This window comes from Oncorhynchus tshawytscha, linkage group LG10 (genome assembly GCF_018296145.1).
Source record: "Oncorhynchus tshawytscha isolate Ot180627B linkage group LG10, Otsh_v2.0, whole genome shotgun sequence".
NCBI classification, from domain to species: domain Eukaryota; kingdom Metazoa; phylum Chordata; class Actinopteri; order Salmoniformes; family Salmonidae; genus Oncorhynchus; species Oncorhynchus tshawytscha.
The window spans coordinates 22,095,497-22,117,169 of record NC_056438.1 but is presented as its reverse complement, the minus strand read 5'-3'; the positions used below and the strand labels follow the sequence as shown (position 1 = coordinate 22,117,169).

At 42.4% G+C, this 21,673-nt stretch overlaps 3 protein-coding genes and 1 long non-coding RNA gene across 4 annotated transcripts in view; 2 read left to right on the top strand and 2 right to left on the bottom strand.

Annotated features, from left to right (window-relative positions):
• Nucleotides 1–200: 200 nt before the first annotated feature.
• Nucleotides 201–2,659, bottom strand: LOC121847431. The gene is made up of 2 exons (XR_006084281.1): nt 1,709–2,659; nt 201–1,170 (listed from the first exon to the last, which is right to left on the bottom strand). It is a non-coding gene; the product is annotated as an uncharacterized LOC121847431 (long non-coding RNA).
• Nucleotides 2,660–9,660, top strand: ponzr1 (plac8 onzin related protein 1). Its single transcript, XM_024434656.2, has 4 exons — nt 2,660–2,817; nt 5,011–5,112; nt 7,736–7,887; nt 8,360–9,660. Exons 2-4 carry the CDS (start codon nt 5,013–5,015, stop codon nt 8,498–8,500), a joined length of 393 nt encoding a protein of 130 aa, XP_024290424.1. The 5' UTR covers nt 2,660–2,817; nt 5,011–5,012; the 3' UTR covers nt 8,501–9,660.
• Nucleotides 9,661–9,923: 263 nt separating this feature from the next.
• LOC112259954 lies at nt 9,924–15,981 on the bottom strand. The gene is made up of 8 exons (XM_042329351.1): nt 15,901–15,981; nt 13,258–13,641; nt 12,784–12,849; nt 12,184–12,267; nt 11,496–11,923; nt 11,075–11,278; nt 10,154–10,261; nt 9,924–10,048 (listed from the first exon to the last, which is right to left on the bottom strand). The coding sequence occupies exons 1-8, from the start codon at nt 15,979–15,981 to the stop codon at nt 9,988–9,990; spliced, it is 1,416 nt and encodes a 471-aa protein (XP_042185285.1). The 3' UTR covers nt 9,924–9,987.
• A 2,120-nt stretch (nt 15,982–18,101) lies between these two features.
• Nucleotides 18,102–21,673, top strand: part of LOC112259953 (active breakpoint cluster region-related protein) — a 28,888-nt gene continuing 25,316 nt past the window's right edge. The window contains exons 1-3 of the mRNA XM_042328337.1: nt 18,102–18,227; nt 18,764–18,873; nt 18,988–19,092. Of these exons, the coding sequence (XP_042184271.1) occupies nt 18,176–18,227; nt 18,764–18,873; nt 18,988–19,092 (267 nt within the window). The 5' untranslated portion in view covers nt 18,102–18,175. The remainder of the gene's footprint in view (nt 18,228–18,763; nt 18,874–18,987; nt 19,093–21,673) is intronic.

Genomic DNA, 21,673 nt, shown 5'->3' with positions numbered 1-21,673 from the left:
TTAGAACCGAGGTAAAGTCAGTTTCAGGTTGGATATTCGACGGATATTCGAGCTTTCAAATATCAATAGCTTTCAAACCACTTGAGCCACAGACTCCAAATAAGTCTCATGATGTTGTAAAAATTGTGCACAACATTGCATAGGTCTTATTTTGACAATTTTGACATTAACTAGCTTTCCAAAGCAAATAAACACGTGGAAATGTGAGCAGCATTTTGTATTCCTAGTTGAATTAGTTAGGGAGCGTAAACAAAGTACAAACTTTTTTTACATTCGAATTTCAATAGCTCATTGGTGATGTGACCAACTGACTTCAACCAAGGTTCAGAATGTCCACTGACTACCCTTCTATATTGCACACCCTTTGGTTTGTCCATTTCCATCTCACTCGATTTTACAGTAATTTTTCTAACTTTCTAATTTCAATAACTCCTTGGTCATGTGACCTACTGACTTCAACCAAGGTTCAGAATGTCCACCGACTACCCTTCTATATTGCACACCCTTTGGTTTGTCCATTTTCATCACACGTTTTTACATAAACATTTTTGACGTTCTAATTTCAATAGCTCCTTTGTCATGTGACCTACTGGACTCAAACAAGGTTCAGAATGTACACTGAGTGGGCCTACACATTGCACACCCTTTGGTTTGTCCATTTTCATCTCACACATTTTTACATTTAAAAATGTAACTTTCTAATTTCAACAGCTCCTTGGTCATGTGACCTACTGACTTCAAACAAGGTTCAGAATGTACACTGAGTGGGCCTACACATTGCATACCCTTTAGTTAGTAAAATTTCATCTCACACGTTTTTACATAAATGTTTCTAATTTTCTAATTTCAATAGCTCCTTGGTCATGTGACCTACTGGACTCAAACAAGGTTCAGAATGTCAACTCAGTGGGCATTTACATTGCGCACCCTTCAGTTTGTCCATTTTCATGGGCTGGGCTCGAGCCGCGGCTGGGGGAGCAGTCGCTCCGTCGCCCTCCTCTCGGAACCGTTGGAAGTTCGTTGTGCGGCCCATCTCGCGGTCTCTCGTGCGTGGTCGCGCAAGGGGCTGCGTCCGGGTGGTGTCAGTCCGCGGGCCGAAGGCGGTTCAGTGGGGGGTTGGGTCCGGCGGTTACGTATTATTTTATAGTTTTGATGTCTTCACTCTTTATTCTACAATGAAGAAGAAAATAGAGCAAATGAAGAAAAACCCGTGAATGAGTAGGTGTGTTTAAACTTTTGACTCGTGTTGTGATATTGCGTTTTTTTTCTTCTACAACCTTTCATATGCCTTTCGACCTTGATATATAGGCCTAAGGCCGAGACAATAGGAAGATAATAGCCGAATAAATTCAACCACACTTTTGTTTTATCACTAAACTGGAGAGCAATATCTGTCCGGTGAAGTCCACAAAGCATATTGCATGTAGCAAACAGTTACATGACGTACAGCGTGGTAAGTAATGTTGACCCACAGAGTTACCACAAGTCTGAAAGAAAACAGGAGCTGCCTCCACTATTCCAGCACCATTTCAACTTCAAAATGTCAACATCATGTAATCACCTCTGCTTAGTCTATTACAGTGACAACTAAAAGATACGGAAAACAATTTAGTCCAATCAACGTAAGCTAAATATGATGTGGCTGTCCATGGTTTCTGATTGCTGTGTGTGCGTGTGTTTGTGCAAGTAGAAAAACATGTTGACTCACCCTACTAGTAGAGAAACGCCAATGCCATCCTCCTTTCTTTCATGTTGACAAAAAAGTCTATAAGTATGTCATACAGGGCACGCTTTTATTTTTTGTTTTCCTAGGTTACCTGGCTAAAATGCTTGCCCGCTAGCCTAACTTCCTTTCATGGGCAACGTTAGCTAGTTAACGTTAGCCTTCTACATCTAGCTACATATTGAACTTCCATCCTATCGGGCCAGGGACACAACAATGTATGAATTAATGGTTGGATCAGAATCACCGTTATAATCGCAGTCACATGACATGCTAGTGCTAGAGATACCCCGTATTCACTCTGAGTTGGGCAAAACGGTTCTTGAATATCATGCTCCACCAGTCATGGAATGAATCGCCGAAAGAACTCCAGTTAGATGTTTTGGTGCCTGTGAAACAGTTTAGATGCACATTACATGAACTTTTTATTATAAACTGTGATTGCTATTTGTAATGTGTGTTTTTCTTATAGAAGTTTATTTATTTTAATAGCTTTAATCCCCATCTTGTACTTTTTATATTATTTTGTTTGGTTTTAAATTCTTATTGATTACTGTGTTTTTTTTTGTATCATAGGGCACAACTGTAAAAGAGACTGTCTCAGCTTGTTCACCTGTTTAAATAAAGGTTAATAAAAACTAAAAACGTTTTACATAAAAAAAAGAATTCTAGCTACCATTGGCATCAATGAATACACGCCCCGGTTGTCATACTATCTTAGATATGATGGTAGGGAGATTTGAATTTAAAATTGAGCTTCAATCAATCCCATACTCTGTAATGAGTATGTCAGATTATTAGAGTGTACCTACTTGTAGAAAGCACAGTAATAAAGAAAAATATCATCCTGATATTCATCATAATTTCACTGAACCCACACTAACTGTACTCAACAAGGTTAATCGCTAAAGTGTGGTGGACCGTCCAGGCGTTACACTGCCCGCACCTCTATTTCTGTAAAACGAAACTCCACCGAGGCCAACTTTCATTGTAGGTGTTTTAGGCTGCCTGCCACATCCCGAAACAGAACAACCGTTGATCCCTGTGTTGCAACTTCTCTCTTCTCAGGCTTTATAGTTAATACGAATAGAAAGGTAAGATTACAAATGACATGTATCTGTAAAGCTAGTTGCCAATTTCTAAAAACACATACCATTTTCAACTAATAGCACATTGCGGTTAAAACCGTCCTATTTTGGTTTCAGTGTCTTCAATATTCTATTGTAGACGTTCATGGCGATAATGGATCTTGTATGTTAAACTAACATGACTTATTTGGCTATTTGATTTAATCGAATGAGGTGTGTTTATACTTTCCCCACTAATAAGAAACCAGAACTACTCTGAATTAGTGATGAAGAGAAACATGAATGCTTCATTAGAAAATAAATCTTCATGGTTGCAAATCTTATTTCAAAAGCATGGAAGATTCGACAAGATACACTATATAATTGAAATATCAGGGTTTTGTTTTTCAATAGTCTTTCGTTTTCGTGTGTATTTATGTATACCGTATATGTAAACGTCAATATATAATGATTTCCTTTTGCTATTGCAAATAGTGTCTTGTAACCCGATGTGGCCTGGGCATCCTGAAGATTCACGAAACTATAATAATTCAATCAATCAAAAGTAATGTTTAATTAATATATCTGTCAGAAAACAATGAGTACTTTGCATAGCCTATCATTTCATATACTTGTTATGTGCATGTGGTGGGTCAGTTATCGTATCTAGCAAGGTGACGGTATTGGCTGTAAAATGTGTTAGTATAAGGAAGGGAATGTATGATTTTACGTCATAGAAAAGTTGGTACTGCAGTCATATCAGAAAATCATCCTACAGATAGAGCAATCATGATGATTTTCAAAGTGAATCTTTGATATTATTCAATATTAATCTTCAACATATTTTGATACAGGCACAGGTCATTGTTTGCAGCAACAACAAAACTTTTTTGGGAAATGTTTCATGTACACAAAATGCTTATTTCTCTAAAATATTGTGCACAAATTAGTTTGCATCCCTGTTAGTGAGCATTTCTCCTTTGCCAAGATAATCCATCCACCTGACAGCTGTGGCATATCAAGAAGCTGATTAAACATCATGATCATTACACAGGTGCACCTTGTACTGGGGACAATTAAAGGCTACTCTGAAATGTGCAGTTTTGTCACACAGCACAATGCCACAGTTGTCTTAAGTTTTGAGGGAGCGTGAAATTGGCATGTAGGCATGTCCACCAGAGCTGTTTCCAGATAATTTCATGTTCATTTGTCATCTAACATATGCCGTCATTATAGAGAATTTGGAAGTATGTCCAACAAGCCTCACAACCGCAGACCACATGTAACCATGGCAGCCTAGGACCTCCACATCCGGCTTCTTCACCTGCGGGATTGTCTGAGACCAGCCACCCAGACAGCTGATGGAAATGTGGGTTTACACAACTGAAGAATTTCTGCACAAACTGTCATAAACGTCTCAGGGAAGCTCATCTGCATGCTCTTCGTCCTGACCAGGATCTTGACCTGACTGCAGTTTGGCGTTGTAACCAACTTCAGTATGCAATTGCTCACCTTCAATTGCCACTGCCATGCTGGTGAAGTGTGCTCTTCACGGATGAACGTCAGTTTCAACTGTGCCAGGCAGATGGCAGACCGCGTGCATGGCGACATGTGGGCCGGCGGTTTGCTGATGTCAACGTTGTGAACAGAGTGCCCCAGGGTGGGGGTGGAGTTATGGGCAGGCATAAGACAAGTATCGATGTGTACGACAGCGAGTTCCAGTTCCCGCTTATATCCAGTAACTTCGCACAGCCTCTGAAGAGAATTAGGGCAACATTCCACAGGCCACAATCAACAGCCTGATCAACTCTATGCGAAGGAGATGTGTCTTGTTCCATGAGGCAAATAGTGGTCACACCAGATACGGACTGTTTTTTTTTATCCACGCCCCTACCTTTTTCAAATATGTATTCCCAGTCACGTGAAATCCGTAGATTAGGGCCTAATTCATTTATTTCAATTGACTGATTTCCTTATTTGAACTGTAACTCAGTAAAATCTTAGAAATTGTTGCGTGTTGCGTTTATATTTTTGTTCAGTGTAACTACTTCCTTTCATGGATTTAAAACCTCTTATCAGATCGATGCATTTCTCTCCCCACTAAATGTAATTCCTTCTCTTCCTCCCCCCTTTCTTCTTTCCTTCCTTCCCTCCCTCCCTTCCTTCCTTCCTTTATCCCTTCTCTCCCTACCTCCTTCTTTCTCCTTGGGTGTGGTGTAGCCATGGCTGTCCACCAGCAGCAGATCACCACTGTAACAACCACCCAGAGGTCGGGGGACTGGAGCACAGGACTGTGTGACTGCTGCTCTGACATGGGCACCTGTAAGTCATCATAGAGTCACTTACCTAATATGCTCATCTCAAAACCCAGAACGAAATCTAGATTTATGTTTTTATTTTGTAATGTATACATTTTTTGTTTGTTATTTCTTTCCTCTGGCTTTTCTTACCGAGTATATATTTGTTATATATTTAAATTAAAATGAGGCTGTCGTGACTAGAGACTAGTTCGAAGAATCTTGCACTTCATATACTTTGATTTACTGAGAGTATACTGTACCAACAACCAGACATATACCTGATACCCCCTGGCCCCAGGGAACCGACCTCCCCAGGGAAATCAGCTAACTTCCTGCATTTGAAACACATTTTGACATGGTGCAGAGAGAAACATGTGCAGTTTTATAATGCTATCCTACACGTATTGTCCTGAGGCTAAGAGAAAATGTTGCAGTTTTAAAGCTACATTTCCTGCAAATCTATACTTGTTGCCATGTGTGTGTGTGTGGGGTTCAGTTTTATAGCTCATCTCATACTTTGCAAATCTTACATGGGATGGGAGGGTCTAGGAGAAACGACCTCACTGGATAATGAAAAACAGGAAGCTCGAACCAAATGTGTGACGTCACATTCCAGTAACACAGTAGGGGCTGTGTTACTGGAATGTCAATAAACTGGTGAAATCAGATCCTTAAACGTTACAGCGTGGGATAGGGTTGGTTTTATCAGGACATTTTACACCAACATCCACAGTGAACAGGAGAGCAAGCTGAATTATTTTGATGCCATCCCTGCCCATCCATTATTGTATAATTATTAGTCGGTTTCCTTAAAAATAAAGATTTGATCTGTGGTTGTTGAGAGCTCTCTAGATACTGAAGGAGAGAGGCAGAGGGAGGAAGTTAGGATAAATGATCGACGGAGAGAAGGAAGAAAGATCGGGAGAGGAGAAATATGGGTTGAAAATGAGTTAATTTACATACATTTGTTTATAGTTTTACCCCTATTTTCACTCTATGATCAAACATTGTTTCATGACATTCTAATCTGTTGTATATGAACTATCAAGTGTTACATACTACAGTCATGGCCAAAAGTTTTGAGAATGACATAAATATTATTTTTCACAAATTCTGCTGCCTGTTTGTATAATGGCAATTTGCCTTTACTCCAGAATGTTATGAATAGTGATCAGATTAATTGCAATTAATTTCAAAGTTCCTCTTTTCCATGCAAATGAACTGAATCCCCAAAAAAACATTTCCACTGCATCTCAGCCCTGCCACAAAATGACCAGCTGACATCATGTCAGTGAATCTCTCGTTAACATAGGTGTGAGTGTTGAGGAGGACAAGGCTGGAGATCACTCTGCCATGTTGATTGAGTTCGAATAACAGACTGGAAGCTTCAAAAGGAGGGTGGTGCTTGGAATCATTGTTCTTCCTCTGTCAACCATGGTTACCTGCAAGGAAACACGTGCCATCATCATTTCTTTGCACAAAAGGGCTTCACAGCCAAGGATATTGCTGCCAGTAAGAATGCATCTAAATCAACCATTTATCAGATCATCAAGAACTTCAAGGAGAGCGGTTCAATTGTTGTGAAGAAGGCTTTAGGGCGCCCGAGAAAGTCCAGCAAGCGCCAGGACCGTCTCCTAAGGTTGATTCCGCCGCGGGATCGGGGCACCACCAGTACAGAGCTTGCTAAAGAATGGCAGCAGGCAGGTGTGAGTGCATCTGCACGCACAGTGAGACGAAGACTTTTGTGGGGTGGCCTGGTGTCAAGAAGGGCAGCAAAGAAGCCAATTCTCTCCAGGAAAAACATCAGAGACAGACTGATATTCTGCAAAAGGTACAGGGATTGGACTGCTGAGACTGGGGTAAAGTCATTTTCTCTGATGAATCCCCTTTCCGATTGTTTGGGACATCCGGAAAAAAACAGCTTGTCTGGAGAAGACAAGGTGAGCGCTACCATCAGTCCTGTGTCATGCCAACAGTAAAGCATCCTGAGACCATTCATGTATGGGGTAGCTTCTCAGCCAAGGGAGTCGGCTCACTCACAACTTTGTCTAAGAACACAGCCATGAATAAAGAGTGGTACCAACACATCCTCCGAGAGCAACTTCTCCCAACCATCCAGGAACAGTTTGGTGATGAACAATGCATTTTCCAGCATGATGGAGCACCTTGCCATAAGGCAAAAGTGATAACTAAGTGGCTCAGGGAACAAAAGATCCATATTTTGGGTCCATGGCCAGGAAACTCCCCAGACCTTAATCCCATTGAGAACTTGTGGTCAATCCTCAAGAGGCGGGTGGAAAAACAAAACCCCACAAATTCTGACAAACTCCAAGCATTGATTATGCAAGAATGGGCTGCCATCAGTCAGGATGTGGCCCAGAAGTTAATTAACAGCATGCCAGGGCGGATTGCAGAGGTCTTGAAAAGAAGGGTCAACACGGCAAATATTGACTCTTTGCATCAACTTCAAGTAATTGTCAATAAAAGCCTTTGTCACTTATGAAATGCTTGTAATTATACTTCAGTATTTCATAGTAACATTAGACAAAACCAGCAAACTTTGTGGAAATTAATATTTGTGTCGTTCAAAACTTTTGGCCACGACTGTACGTTGACCTTCAATTGTGTGTGTGTGTGTCTCCCAGGTTGCTGTGCCTTGTGGTGCTTCCCCTGTTTTCAGTGTCAGACGGCCTCCCACTTCGGCTGGTGTCTCTGCATGCCCCTCCTGGACCCATGTGCCTTTATGGCTGTCTCCTGCTGCATGCGCTCCTCCATGAGAGAACGCTACGGCATCCAGGTAGGAGCCCTGCGAGAGGGTGGGGGTGCCGATGGGGGAGAGCAGGGAGGGTGAGGTGAGAGTGGAAAAAGGGAGGGGTTAGGTGGGTGGTGGTTTCCACAGCACCCACATCCGTTGCCATCCACAGCATTTCTTACTTTCCCATCTGAGGGGATATGGTTTTGGAAACTACCAGATGTTTGAGGTGTGAACAAATAACGTTGGTGCACTTCCCTCCCAACCACCCCTTTAAACCCACCCCTCAATGCTGTTGTTCTTAGTGTTGTTATTGCCTTGATTACCCTTTAAATATAACACTGAATATGGAATTAAACTCAACCTTTTCTCTCTCCTTCTCCCCTGAACTTGTGCTACACCCGCTATTCTTCTCTCCACCCCTGTCCTCATCCCCTTTTAACTCTGTCCTGTTGACATGTTCTTGTCCTCTGCTTTCATTTTCTATCCATCTCTCCTTCCCTCTTCCCCCTCTCAGGGTTCGACGTGTGGAGACGTCGCATTGGTGTGTTGCTGCTACGTCTGTACCTGGTGCCAGATGGCTCGTGAGGTTAAGACTCAGACCACATCAGGCCCCCAACAGGTTCACGTGGTCACCCAACAAGTTCGCATGGCTTAGGACCCCAAAATGAGGGTAGGGACTAGATGGCAAAGTCTAGAAGGGTCTTAACTGCTGAGCAGGTGCTTTACTAACTTTTTGTTCCTTATATTGTGTAAAGGTTAAGGATCGGGCTTACAGTTTGGGTTTGTGGTTGAAAAATTACACAATTTCATAATTTCTAGCATAGCCAAATAGTGATGGCCTTATCGAAATAGAATACCATTCCAGTTTATAGCAAAGATATGTTGAATGTACTGCATACTTCAGATGTGTCTGGAGGAGAGACATTTTATACCATTTACTCATCTCATAGTAACCATTGAATGTTAATCTCAGGCTTTAAAGGTCCAGTCCAGTCAAAAATGTGATTTGTCTGTGTTTTATATATATATTTCCACACTATGAGGTTGGAATAATACTGTGAAATTGTGAAAATTATGATAATGCCCTTTTAGTGTAAGAGCTGTGTAAAAAAAACGCCTGAAATGTCCCCCTGTTTTGGTAGGAGGGAGTTTTGGCCTTCCATGTTGACATCACCAGGCTGTAAATTAGTTAGTGGACCAATAAGAAAGAGAGTTCCAAACCTCTCTGCCAATAACAGCAAATTGTCAGTTTTCCCCTCCTCACTTAAACCACACCCAGACAGTACTAATTGAAAACAATCACAGTAAGGTTACCCAGAAATGATTTGATGTTGAAATAAAAATGGCTGCATTGGACCTTTAAACATTTCTTTTACAGTTTAACATGTAGGCTACTTGCCTTTCTTGCACACTTTCACTTGTCTTTTATTACTATCCCTGACTTTGCTGATAGTTGCTCTACTGAGAAAAAGTTTGGTCTATTATTACTATTTGGTTGTCTTACCTCGCTACCTAAAGATGAGTACTTTAGATAAGTGTTAAATGACTAAATGTACTGTTGTAAATGTAAAATGCTCGGCAACAGCATTTAAAATGGAATGTTATATATAAATGATAGTGTATGCCATTTAGCAGACATGCGGGCATAAATATAACGTACCAGTGGTCCCGGGAAACGAACCCGTTACCCTGGTAGCGCCATCCTCTGCCAACTGAGCTACAGCGGAACACTGTTTTCTCTGTTGCTTTGTCCTTGATTTCACCTGCTTGTTCAATAAGTGTTTTTAAATAAAGCATTTACACGTCTTACCTTTACAAAGTTGTTCAAAGGAGTATTGGTGATCCTTTTGTGTGTGCGTGCGTCTGTGTGTGCGCGCATGTGGGTGTGCATGTGTGTGTTACCGTCAACAGTGTCCCATAAGATGTTCAGTCCATTTATGACATTTATCTGTGACTGAACTCCAAAGAGGCCTATGTGTACTGTATCACAAAGCAGCATATAGTGAATGACTTACCTGTTTCCCTTTTTGAAAAAGTTCACGAAAAAAAAAAAGGAAAGGAAAAAAACAGAAAGAAGATAAGATTTACAGATAAACGTTTTATTTCAACGGTTTCAATCAAGACAATACTATATGTTTGCTCTCAGTCTTCTTTGCTCTCTCCATCCATTGTCTTGGAAGTGCAGCACTGGCACAGTAGAGAGCTACACACACAAGCATTTAGTATCAGATCACAGAAAATGGTGCATGCAACAGTCGTACCAATAGGTAACACACACAGACTCCTACCTCCTACCACTCACTCCTACCTGTTGGGTGTCAGCTTGGTAGAGGCAGAGCGGACCAGAGTTCCTACTGCTCCCAGCCCCTCCAATTGAAGCCCCACTTTACCGAACACAGCAACTGCCTGCCGAGTCCTGACACACACACACACACACACACACACACACACACACACACACACACACACACACACACACACACACACACACACACACACACACACACACACACACACACACACACACACACACACACACACACACACGTGCTCTTACTAACACACCTCACCCCAGAGCCCACTTCTGCTACTCGCTATTACTCCTACTATTACTTGTTATTGTTGACTTGACTCTTCATTGTTATTATTGATAATTGATTAATGTACTTCTTTGTTGAGGGCGCTAACACGTAAGCATTTCACTGCACATTTTATACATGCTATAAACTGTGATTGTGACGAATAAATGTGATTTGATTTTAGCCAAATTTTTCACCAAACAAGCCTTTTGTTATCAGCATCATATTCAGCGACCACCATTTCATTTGGTTGCATAAAGAAACACTAATAAAATAATGATAAGACTTGAGGAAATGTGGTTGTTTTCTTTTAGCTACCAGTCCTCTGCGATGGTTCAGAGATGATGATAATAATCGAAAGGGGCAAATAAGAACAGACTCGTCTCAAAATGTCTGCTGACTTCTCTTTCTTCCCCCGAGGCCTCAGGTGACCGCTTTTAACCATACCGTTCCCTCGCTTTCCTTCCCTTTGCTCTCTTCCCTTTGCTCTCCCTTTGCTCTCAGTTGTCTCACTCTCCTCTTTTTACTCCCCCCTCCCCTTCAATCCCCATCTCTAACACATTTCCAACTGTCCAGATCTTCGCTCGCTCCTCCACTCTCTTTCTCACAAGGTATGCCTCCCTTTCTTTCTCTCTGCCCCCCCCACTCACATCTCAGTGACGTTGTTGGATTGCTGTCTGATAGCCTCCAGCTGTGTGCCAACGTCACTCTGCTTCTGTCTGTCCTGTCTGTCTCTCTGCCAGTGGGACACCAGGGTACCCATGTCCTTCTGGAAGGCCCTCAGCACCCCCAGGGTCTCCCGGTGTTCCTGGCGCCCCTCCTCGTAGGCCGCGCGCAGGTGCTCTACGTCCATCCTATAGGGGGTTAGAGGTTAGGAGGGAGAAGGCCACATACTGTAAATCAATCTTTTTCATGAAACTGGTGTTTTTTTTGGTTTGCTAAATATGGTGAAAGGAAATGTAAATGTGCGTCTGTGTCTGTTTGATTCTGTATGTAATGAAAAGCGCTGTATAAAATACATCTATTATTATTATTATTATTCTGATTGGCTGCCTGCATCTATGCCAGTACCTCAGGTCAGTGATGGCATGGAGGGCTGCTGCCCTCTCCTTCCCCCGCTGGGCACAGCTGGTCAGGGTGGCTGTTCCAGGGCTTGTGGTCCTGGGGCAGCAGTGGCCCTGGGTCTGGGTGGCATTGGCCTCGGTCAGGCAAGTCTCGGATGGACGGCGCGCCACAGAACGGTGAGCCAGGCAGTGGTGGTGTGTACACTGGGACAGGTTGGAGGGCACCTGGTTCACCTGGGAGGTGGAAAGGATCTTGGTGGGGGCGTCTGCCAGCAAGAGAGGGTTGGCGGAGTGGAAGAGGGAGTGAGAGGGCGAGTGAGGGGGGCGGTGGTGGGTGGTGGAGAGGAGGTGGTGGGTGGTCGGTATTGGGGTTGGGTCCAGGGCTTCGTTGCTCTGAGCCTCCACCAGGCGTTTCAGAAGAGTCCGCAGTGTTTCCTGAAAATAACGTACAAACCTGAAAATCTAGTATAGAATGAATTCATTTAGCTACAGCAGAAAAACTTCTGTTAAAGGAGCATTCCATGTACAATATACTGTATCTATTTGGAATTTGCCTCCAGCATGGCATATTTAGCAACATATTTATTCCGCAGTCATGAGAAAGCTATCAACGCTAGAACATCTTATCTCTCTTCACATTTGCCATGGTCTCCCTCTCTCTTTCGCTCCTCCCTTTTTCCACCTCCTTCTTTCACCTGGACTGTGACCACGCTGCGATGAATTAGCTCCATCTTCCATTTGACACTGTCGCTCTCTCTCTCCACTCCCCTGCACTCCTCCTATGAGAAAGGGAGGGAAGGAAGTTAACTATTATTTGCATCCGGGAAAGACCTGGCAAGATGTCAGCTCGTAGTTAGTAGAGAACAAACATACTCCACACACATCTGTTGAGGTTAACTGCAGCCGTATTCATGTCAATATCAAAGATTTTCTGGGTAAGAATTAAGTACCTTACATTGATTGTTTAATTAAAATGGTCAAAAGGAAACAAAAATAGATTCTTATCAAAAAGCTATTTCTCAAGATAGGACTGTCTGGGAGTGGCCTGAGTGAGGGACCTAATTGGAGGAGCCTAATGGGTGGGAAATGTAACCTGAAAACGAACTATTATTGTCAGAGAGGAGGGCAAACTCTTTATTGGTCTATTAACTTATATTGTCTGGCGATGGTGTCAGCCGGTCCACAAACCCCACCTGTGCAAACAAGCTGAAATTTCAGTCTTTTCAAACAGAAAGAAACCCCAATACTACTTGAACCCAGCCCACCGTTTTAGTTGCTTTCTGTCTGTTACTCACCTCTAGTTCATACAGACAGTGGGTGATCTCAGAGGGCACTAGCCTCTTGGGTAAACTATGGAATTCCTGCAGGGACAAAAGCCAAAGAAAATACAGAAACAAACAAGACAGACGTTTCTTATAATGCTGCAGAATCTAAAGCCAGGGGAACCACAATAGTATTCAAAGCCTTGCCACATGTTTTACACTTCCTGGGTAGTGGATTTAACCACACTTCCTGAGTTGTGGATGTAACCATTGCAAATGTAAAAACACAATAGTTTCAACATCGAAATAGCTAATTCAAACAACCTTAATGATAATAGTGGGTTTTCTTTTCAGTTTTTAAGTACTTTTACAAGGGACTCATTGAATAACATTGAACGGGAACAACTTGTGTAACTCTCACTCCATCCTCCACCAATATGTACCATCCACATGTCTCCCAATATGTTAAAGCAAACAACCCCAAACATCAGTTCTACACTGCCTGACCTGTAGGTACTTTGATGGGCTCTCAGTTGAAGTCCCCTCCACATCATGTCTCTTTTTCCTTTTCTCTTTACTTGCTTTGAGGTTTACCACCATTAACCCTTCCTCCTCCTCTTCCTCATCGATGGACTCAAGGGACCCCGAATCCTCATCATCCTCAGGGTGCAACTCGCTGGCGCCGTCCCTGGCGTCCTGCCAGTTCTCCTCGTGCTCCGTGCCCAAACTATTTTTTCCGTCGCTGCACTTCCCCTCCCCGCCTGCAGGCAGCGCTATGGCCTCCAGGGAAAGCCGGCTGCTGTGGGAGCTCCTGGGGTTCAGGGTGGTGTCACTGGTAGGCTGGAGCTCCACTCTAGAGTCTGATAGTGAAGGGGAAAGGGGAAAGGTAGTCTATTATGTTTCATGGGCCAAATCTGGTTTTGAACAAAAGCCTCCACACACTGTGGTTCTTCAGGACTAGAGTTGTCCACCTTGATTTAAACTTCCAATAATGTCCAAATCTCAAATGACACCCTATTACTTTAGTAGTGCACTACTTTGAAGACAAGAGGCTCTGGTCAGTAGTGCACTATATTGGGAAAATGATGTCATGGTTTGAGATGACATGGGTTAAAGTGTAAACAATGGTGGACAACTTTGATCCTGATGAGTTGGAGTACACAGCATGTGGGGAACTGGAAAACACTAGCAGAAACATGACAAGGCTAAAGGCAATTGCATGCACACACACACACACACACACATGCACTTAGGCCTGCACACACACACACACACACACACACACACACACACACACACACACACACACACACACACACACACACACACACACACACACACACACACACACACACACACACACAGACACAAATGGACATGCCACCCTGGGTCCTCTCCAAATACTACCGCTTCGCCATCGAGAACATCCAGACTGGTTGCATTACGGCCCGGTACCATGATTTAAACCACATGGAACCTTGCACATGACTGACTGACATGAAAAGATGTTTGCTGGCACCTAATTTTGTATTTTTTATTTTTATCACGGATAATTACAAAAAATACTCTGATCATAAACGTATCCAGAAAATTGCACATATCCGTTATGATACTCGTTTTGTCCGACTACTCGGCACACCCCTAATAAGGTCTGATACCGACAGGCTCATCTCTGCTACAAGCCATTTGATGAACACTTGAACTGGACTGACCACCTGCTCTGATTCTCTATACCTTAGCGCAGATGCATTCGCTCACGCACACTCCCACACAGACCTCAGGGTTCTCCCCAAAGAATATGAGAAATAGTGGTGAGCGTGTCAACGGTTTGTTTACCCGCTCCCGCAATTGCTAATAACCCATCTTCAACCGCCTGACTATATGTGATAAAGTGAAAATCTGAAGCCCGCACCCGACTCTAACCCGCAAAATATAGAAAATTAGCTGTAGGCTACAGCCAGAGACAGTGGAATGATTTTTTTGACCGGGGTTGCAGGATTATTTTGTTGTTGCCTAATTTAGACATGTTTCTGCTTATCATTTCCAATATTTTGGTCAGCTACTTGTTAGTCAACTGGTCTGTAATTAGATACATGCAGCTTCTCTTCTGTCATTATACAGTATGTTGCACTAGAAGACTAAATAAACCATTGCTCACCAGAAGAATGTCATAAATGGTAGAACGAATGCCCTAAAGCAGGGGTGTCAAACTCAATCAGCACACAGGCCATATTGAAAAAACACAAATAGCCTATTACGTAGCCTATTAAAAAACATGCATTACAACTGCCACAAAAACTGGCCTAAAATATAGCCCTTTATAATGTCCACTTACAGTGCTTTTGGAAAGTTTTCAGATCCCTTGACCTTTTCCACATTTTGTGACATTACAGCCTTATTCTAAAATTGATTAACTAAAACAATTTCCTCAGCAATCTACACACAAAACCCCATAATGACAAAGTGAAAACAGTTTTGACATTTTTGTTAATGTATTAAAAATAAAAAAACAGACATGCCTTATTTACATAAGTATTCAGACCCTTTGCTGTGTGACTCGAAATTGAGCTCAGGTCTATCCTTTTCCATTGATCATCCTTGAGATGTTTCTACAACTTCATTGGAGTCCACCTGTGGTAAATTCACTGATTGGACATGATTTGGAAAGGCACACAACTGTCTATATAAGGTCCCACACTTGACTTGTGCATGTCAGAGGAAAAACCAAGCCATGAAGTCAAAGGAATTGTCCATAGAGCTCTGAGACAGGATTGTGTCAATGCACAGATCTGGGAATGGGTACCAATACATTTCTGCATTATTGAAGGTTCCTAAGAACACAGTGGCCTACATCATTCTTAAATAGAAGAAGTTTGAAACCACCAAGAACTTTCCTAGAGCTGGCCGCCCGGCAAAACTGGGAAATCGGGGGCCTTGGTCACGGTGGTGACCAAGAACTCGATGGTCACTCTGACAGGGCTCTAGAGTTCCTCTGTGGAGATGGGAGAACCTTCCAGAAGGACAACCATCTCTGCAGCACTCCACCAATTAGGCCTTTATGGTAGAGTGGCCAGACGAAATCACACATGCAATGAGAAAAAAGATTCTCTGGTCTGAGGAAACCAAGATTGAACTTGTTGGCCTGAATACCGAGCATCGCGTCTGGAGGAAACCTGGCACCATCCCTACGTTGACATAGGCGACATGGGCAGACGCCCAGGGCGGCAACATGCCAGGGGCGGCACATTTTTCTATAGATTGCAGGTATTGGCAGTTACAGCTGTTTAAAAAAATGCTAAAATCTCTTGAGTCCAAATGGGGACAGTGCCCCGCTTACAGGCCTCCCACCGGCCATACTCAGCAGCACCAACTTGTTAAAAAAAGTTCAGAGTCTTATTAAGATTGATAAATACTGCACAATTTAAACAATTGCCCCCCAATCCCCCCTCCCACAAAACACACGTAAACATTGGACTATAAATTGTGACTTCCTCTATTATACTTATGCTAAAATATTTACTCTATTCTACTGAGTCATATTCTTATCTTTTATTATTTCTTGTTGTTGTTGCACCGAGAAGCATTATCCCGCACATTTGACTAATGAAACTTGAAACACACAAATGCTCAAGGGCTTTGAACTTGAGTGCACTTCTAGAAATTATTAAACCCTTTCCTCACGTATTTCCTGTATCAATTGGGTGTGTTGTATCTTTCACTTTCTTTTCTCGTGAAATTAGTAAGTGTTTTTTGTTTAGATAAGGTGGGGGAGGGAAAGTGAGACAGAGACAGAGACAGAGACAGAGAGAGAGAGAGAGAGAATAGAAATCAATGGCTGTGGTTGGTCCATACCTGAGTGTAGCGATAGCACCCCCTCCAGGCTGTCCAGGGAAAGTGCACTGTGTGCTGAATGCGGATGCGCATTGGTGAGCAGGTCCGTGGAGGCGAAAGAGCGGCGGATTCCTAAACTCAAATGGTGTGACTGAATTTGACCAATTCTGATTTACACACACAACAGACAGCACAGAGAGAGGTAGAGGGATTGAAACATTTTCACATGCAAGGAATCATAAAAAAAAGGCATCTCGGATTTGCTATCAGTCATCTTCCAATCAATAAACTACAAGTGCGCTTGATGGAGATCACAGATTATCCGAATATTATTGGACCTAGCTATAAAATAAACATTTTTACCGAAGAGATGGTGGTGATTTATGGTCTGGAAAGCGTATCTCTTGAGCACCTGTCGATAGAGCCTTGTCGCTGGCCTGTCTCAACTCCCGAGACATATAGATGGTGGTGCATTTGGATTGGTCCGACATTCTCTTTTCCTAAATTCTCCGAAAATACTCAGAGGATTGAGAGGAAAAGGAAACCGGATCTACACATCTATATGATCGGCCTTTGAATGTAACTGTAACCAGCCATTCTAGAATTACAAGACAGAGAACTTCACTATGTGATGTCATAATGTAACTTCAATGCAAATGTGAGCTCACCAAAAAATAGAACTATGCAACAATACATCACGTAGCCTAAATACATTTTGTCAGATTAAAGCAATTACAAAAATTAACCACTAGATGGCAATGTTGCATAAATCAAGAACCGCAGAAAAATTACAAAAGCCACATTTTGTCCCTCTAATAAACTATTCGTTATAAGTGATTGGTTGACTCTAACACATATAAACCATATCATTATGTATAAAATATTCTCAAACATGCACAAAAAACATTCCAGCATGTCAGTGTTTTCCTCCCAATTTATAATTGCAGCAAGTGACTGCAGACATTATCATTTTGCTTGTCATCAGTAGGCCTATCACAAGTGTTTGTGTGTTGCACTTGTGATATCAGAGCTGCATGTGTACGTGCCATCCGTTTCCTGTGTGCGCTGTCCAAGGTGCTGCAGTCGGGATTATGGTTAACCATCAGGGTGAGCTGAGATGTCAAGCAGAGTTGAGCTCACTGCTCTCATCCTGTGTAAAGGTTAAATAATTTACATCTTAGTCATTTAGCAGACCCTCTTATCCAGAGCGACTTGGGCAAAGTGCCTTGCTCAAGGGCACATCAACAGATTTTTAGTCCGTGATTTGAACCAGCAACCCTTTAGGTTACTGACCCAACTTATCTCAACTGCCAGGCTACCTGCCACCCTTATCTGAGAACAGCCTATAGAACCAGATCCCAAGGTAATTTAGTTTTTTAACTAGGCAAATTAGGCTATTGGATGTCGGATAATGCAGATTTTATTTTCAAATGAGTCACTCAGAATGTCCTGATGTACCCCCCCACACTTATTTTTTATATCTTCATCACCGAAACAGGAAGTTTAATGACTGCAGAGCGTGTTCTCATTTACTCCTCTCGAGACAGTCTCACAGTCACTTTGCCCAGAGTGTTGCAGATAGGACATTAGAGCTATGGAGGTCTTCATGGAGGCAGCTGCCTACCTTGAGTCACAGCATATTCCAGGCAAGTGCATGTATGTGTTTTGTGTGTGTGTGCATGCCTTGTCTGTCTGTCTGTCTGTCTGTCTGTCTGTCTGTCTGTCTGTCTGTCTGTCTGTCTGTCTGTCTGTCTGTCTGTCTGTCTGTCTGTCTGTCTGTTCATGTGTGTGTGCATGCCTCTGTCTGTCTGTCTGTCTGTCTGTCTGTCTGTCTGTCTGTCTGTCTGTCTGTCTGTCTGTCTGTCTGTCTGTCTGTCTGTCTGTCTGTCTGTCTGTCTGTCTGTCTGTCTGTCTGTCTGTCTGTCTGTCTGTCTGTCTGTCTGTCTGTTCATGTGTGTGTGCATGCCTCTGTCTGTCTGTCTGTCTGTCTGTCTGTCTGTCTGTCTGTCTGTCTGTCTGTCTGTCTGTCTGTCTGTCTGTCTGTCTGTCTGTCTGTCTGTCTGTCTGTCTGTCTGTCTGTCTGTCTGTCTGTCTGTCTGTCTGTCTGTCTGTCTGTCCATGTGTGTGTGTATGAATGTTATCTTTCTATGTAAATGATGTGTGTGTTCGTACTGTATCTTAGTGGAGGCTGTAGGTGAGCCAAGTCCTGATCCACTGCAGGAGGATGTGTTCCCAGAGGAGGATTTGTTCTCCCCCCACCAGACAGACAGCATGGACCTGCCCGACACCCCCGTGAGTCTGTGCACTACGGCGCCTTCGTCTCCTATCTACCAAACCCAAATAGTCTTCTTCTCTTATAAATGCACACACTCACACACACTTACAGCAGAGTGTTTTCTCTCTCAGGTCCTGCGTACCCCTGTAGAGATGCTGGATAGGAGGCTCATGGTGCTGAGAACTATCCTGGACAGTGAGAGGATCTACCTCAACGAGCTGGAGACACTGCTGATGGTAACACACACACACACTGACATCTCTAAGTCTCTCTCTAACACACACACTGCTCAGGGCTCAGGGGGCTTTGGTGTGTTTACTAGTTTGTAAGTTTGGTGTGTTTGTAGTCTAAGTGTTTGTACGTGTATTTTAAGTGAAAGTGCATGTGGTTATGAATTGTGCCACAGTTTACATTTTGGCACTCTTTTTTTCATGTTGACTCGTCTTAGTAATTTTGGCTAAAATATAATTAAGTCTTCATCCCATTTTGGCCATTTAAGTAATGATTTAGTCTACTTATTGTCAAAATTACAAAAACACTGGACCATTTTAGTAAACTAAATGCCCTTTAATTTTTGTCAAATTTGAATCACTTTACATTTGTATTGCCACATTAACCTATCACAGGAGGTTGGTGGCACCTTAATTGGGGAGGACAGTCTCATGGTAATGGCTGGAGCGAAATCAGTGGAATGCTATCAAATACATACATATGGCATCCACGTTTTTGATGCCATTCTATTATCTCCGTTCCTGTAAGGGATCTCTTCCTCCTCTTCTGAGGAGGAGTAGCGAGAAGGATCGGAGGACCAAAACGCAGCGTTGTAAGTGTCCATAATTTAATGAAGCAATATGAACACTGAACAAAACCAATAAACAACAAACGAACAGTCCCGTAAGGTGAATGACAAACACTAAACAGGAAATAAACACCCATGAAACCCTTGTGGAAAAAGGCTACCTAAGTATGATTCTCAATCAGAGACAACTAACGACACCTGCCTCTGATTGAGAACTATACTAGGCCGAACACAAAAACCAACATAGAAAAACAAACATAGACTGCCCACCCCAACTCACGCCCTGACCATAACGTGACAGTTCCAGGCATTTTATTAGCCGTCCTCCCCTCAGCAACCTCCACTGTAACCTATAGTAAACATATATCACTGACTTCCATGTGCACAAACATACATAGCCTTGTCCTACCAACATATTTTTATGCATAACATCCTATTCTCTTCCCAACAGCAGAAATATGACTAATATATAAAATAATTTATAAAAATGATCTGCCCAAATTCCTGATTCGGTCTACATACAGTACCAGTCAAAAGTTTGGACATATCTAATCACCTACCCAGGGTTTTTCTTTATTTTTTACAATTTTCTACATTGTAGAATAACTATGAAATGAAACATATGGAATCATGTAGTAACCAAAACAATTGTTCAACAAATCTAAATATATTTTATATTTGAGATTCTTCAAAGTAGAAACCTTTGCCTTAATGACAGCTTTGCACACTCTTGGCATTCTCTCATCCAGCGACACCTGGAATGCTTTTCCAACAGTCTTGATGGAGTTCCCACATATGCTGGCTGCTTTTCCTTCCCTCTGCGGTCCAACTCATCCCAAACCATCTCAATTGGGTTGAGGTCGGGTGATTGTGGAGGCCAGGTCATCTGATGCAGCACTCCATCACTGGTCAAATAGGTGTATTGGGTCATTTTCCTGTTGAAAAACAAATGATAGTCTCACTAAGCACAAACCAGATGGGATGGCGAAAGCTGTGGTAGCCATGCTGGTTAAATTCTACATTTGGACTCATCAGACCAAAGGACAGATTTCCACTGGTCTAATGTCCATTGTTCATGTTTCTTGACCCAAGCAAGTCTCTTCCTTACTGGTGTCCTTTAGTAGTGGTTTCTTTGCTGCAATTCGACCATGAAGGCCTGATTCATGCAGTCTCCTCTGATGTTGAGATGTGTCTGTTACGTTAACTCTGTGAAGCATTTATTTGGGCTGCAATTTCTGAGACTGGTAACTCTAATGAACTTATCCTCTGCAGCAGAGGTAACTCTGGGTCTTCCTTTCCTGTGGCGGTCCTCATGAGAGACAGTTTCATCATAGCTCTTGGTGGTTTATGCGACTGCACTTGAAGAAACATGAAAAATTCTTGAACTTTTCCGGATTGACTGACCTTTATGTATAACGTGAACATCTAGCAACCCAAAGGTTGCGAGTTCAAATCTCATTATGGACAACTTTAGCTAATTAGCAACTTTTCAACTACTTAGCATGTTAGCTAACACTTCCTCTAACCCTAACCCTAACCATAACCATTTTAGCTAATCCTTCACCTAACACTAACATAAACCCTAACCTTAACCCTAACTCCTAACCATGACCCCTAGCCTAGCTAACGTTAGTGAGATAGCTAACATTAGCCACCTTGCTAGAATTTGTAAGATATCATACATTTTGCAAATTCATAACATATAACATGTTTTGCAATATTGTAACAAATTGTACATTTTTCAAATTCGTAACATATAATAAGAATTGTAATTCCTGACATATTATTATAATATTATATTATTATTATGAAATGGGTGATTGACATACACAAATTACATACCATATGAAACGTAACATATCATAATAAATGGAATGTCTCGGATTTACGTACAGAATAATACAAAATGCTCTGAGACCAGGTTGGTATAATCAGAGCAGGAACGGAGCCTGTCTGCACACTCTCATAGCTTGCTCCCCCGCAGCTCACCAGCTGATGTAGGCTGTGTGTGCCTGGTG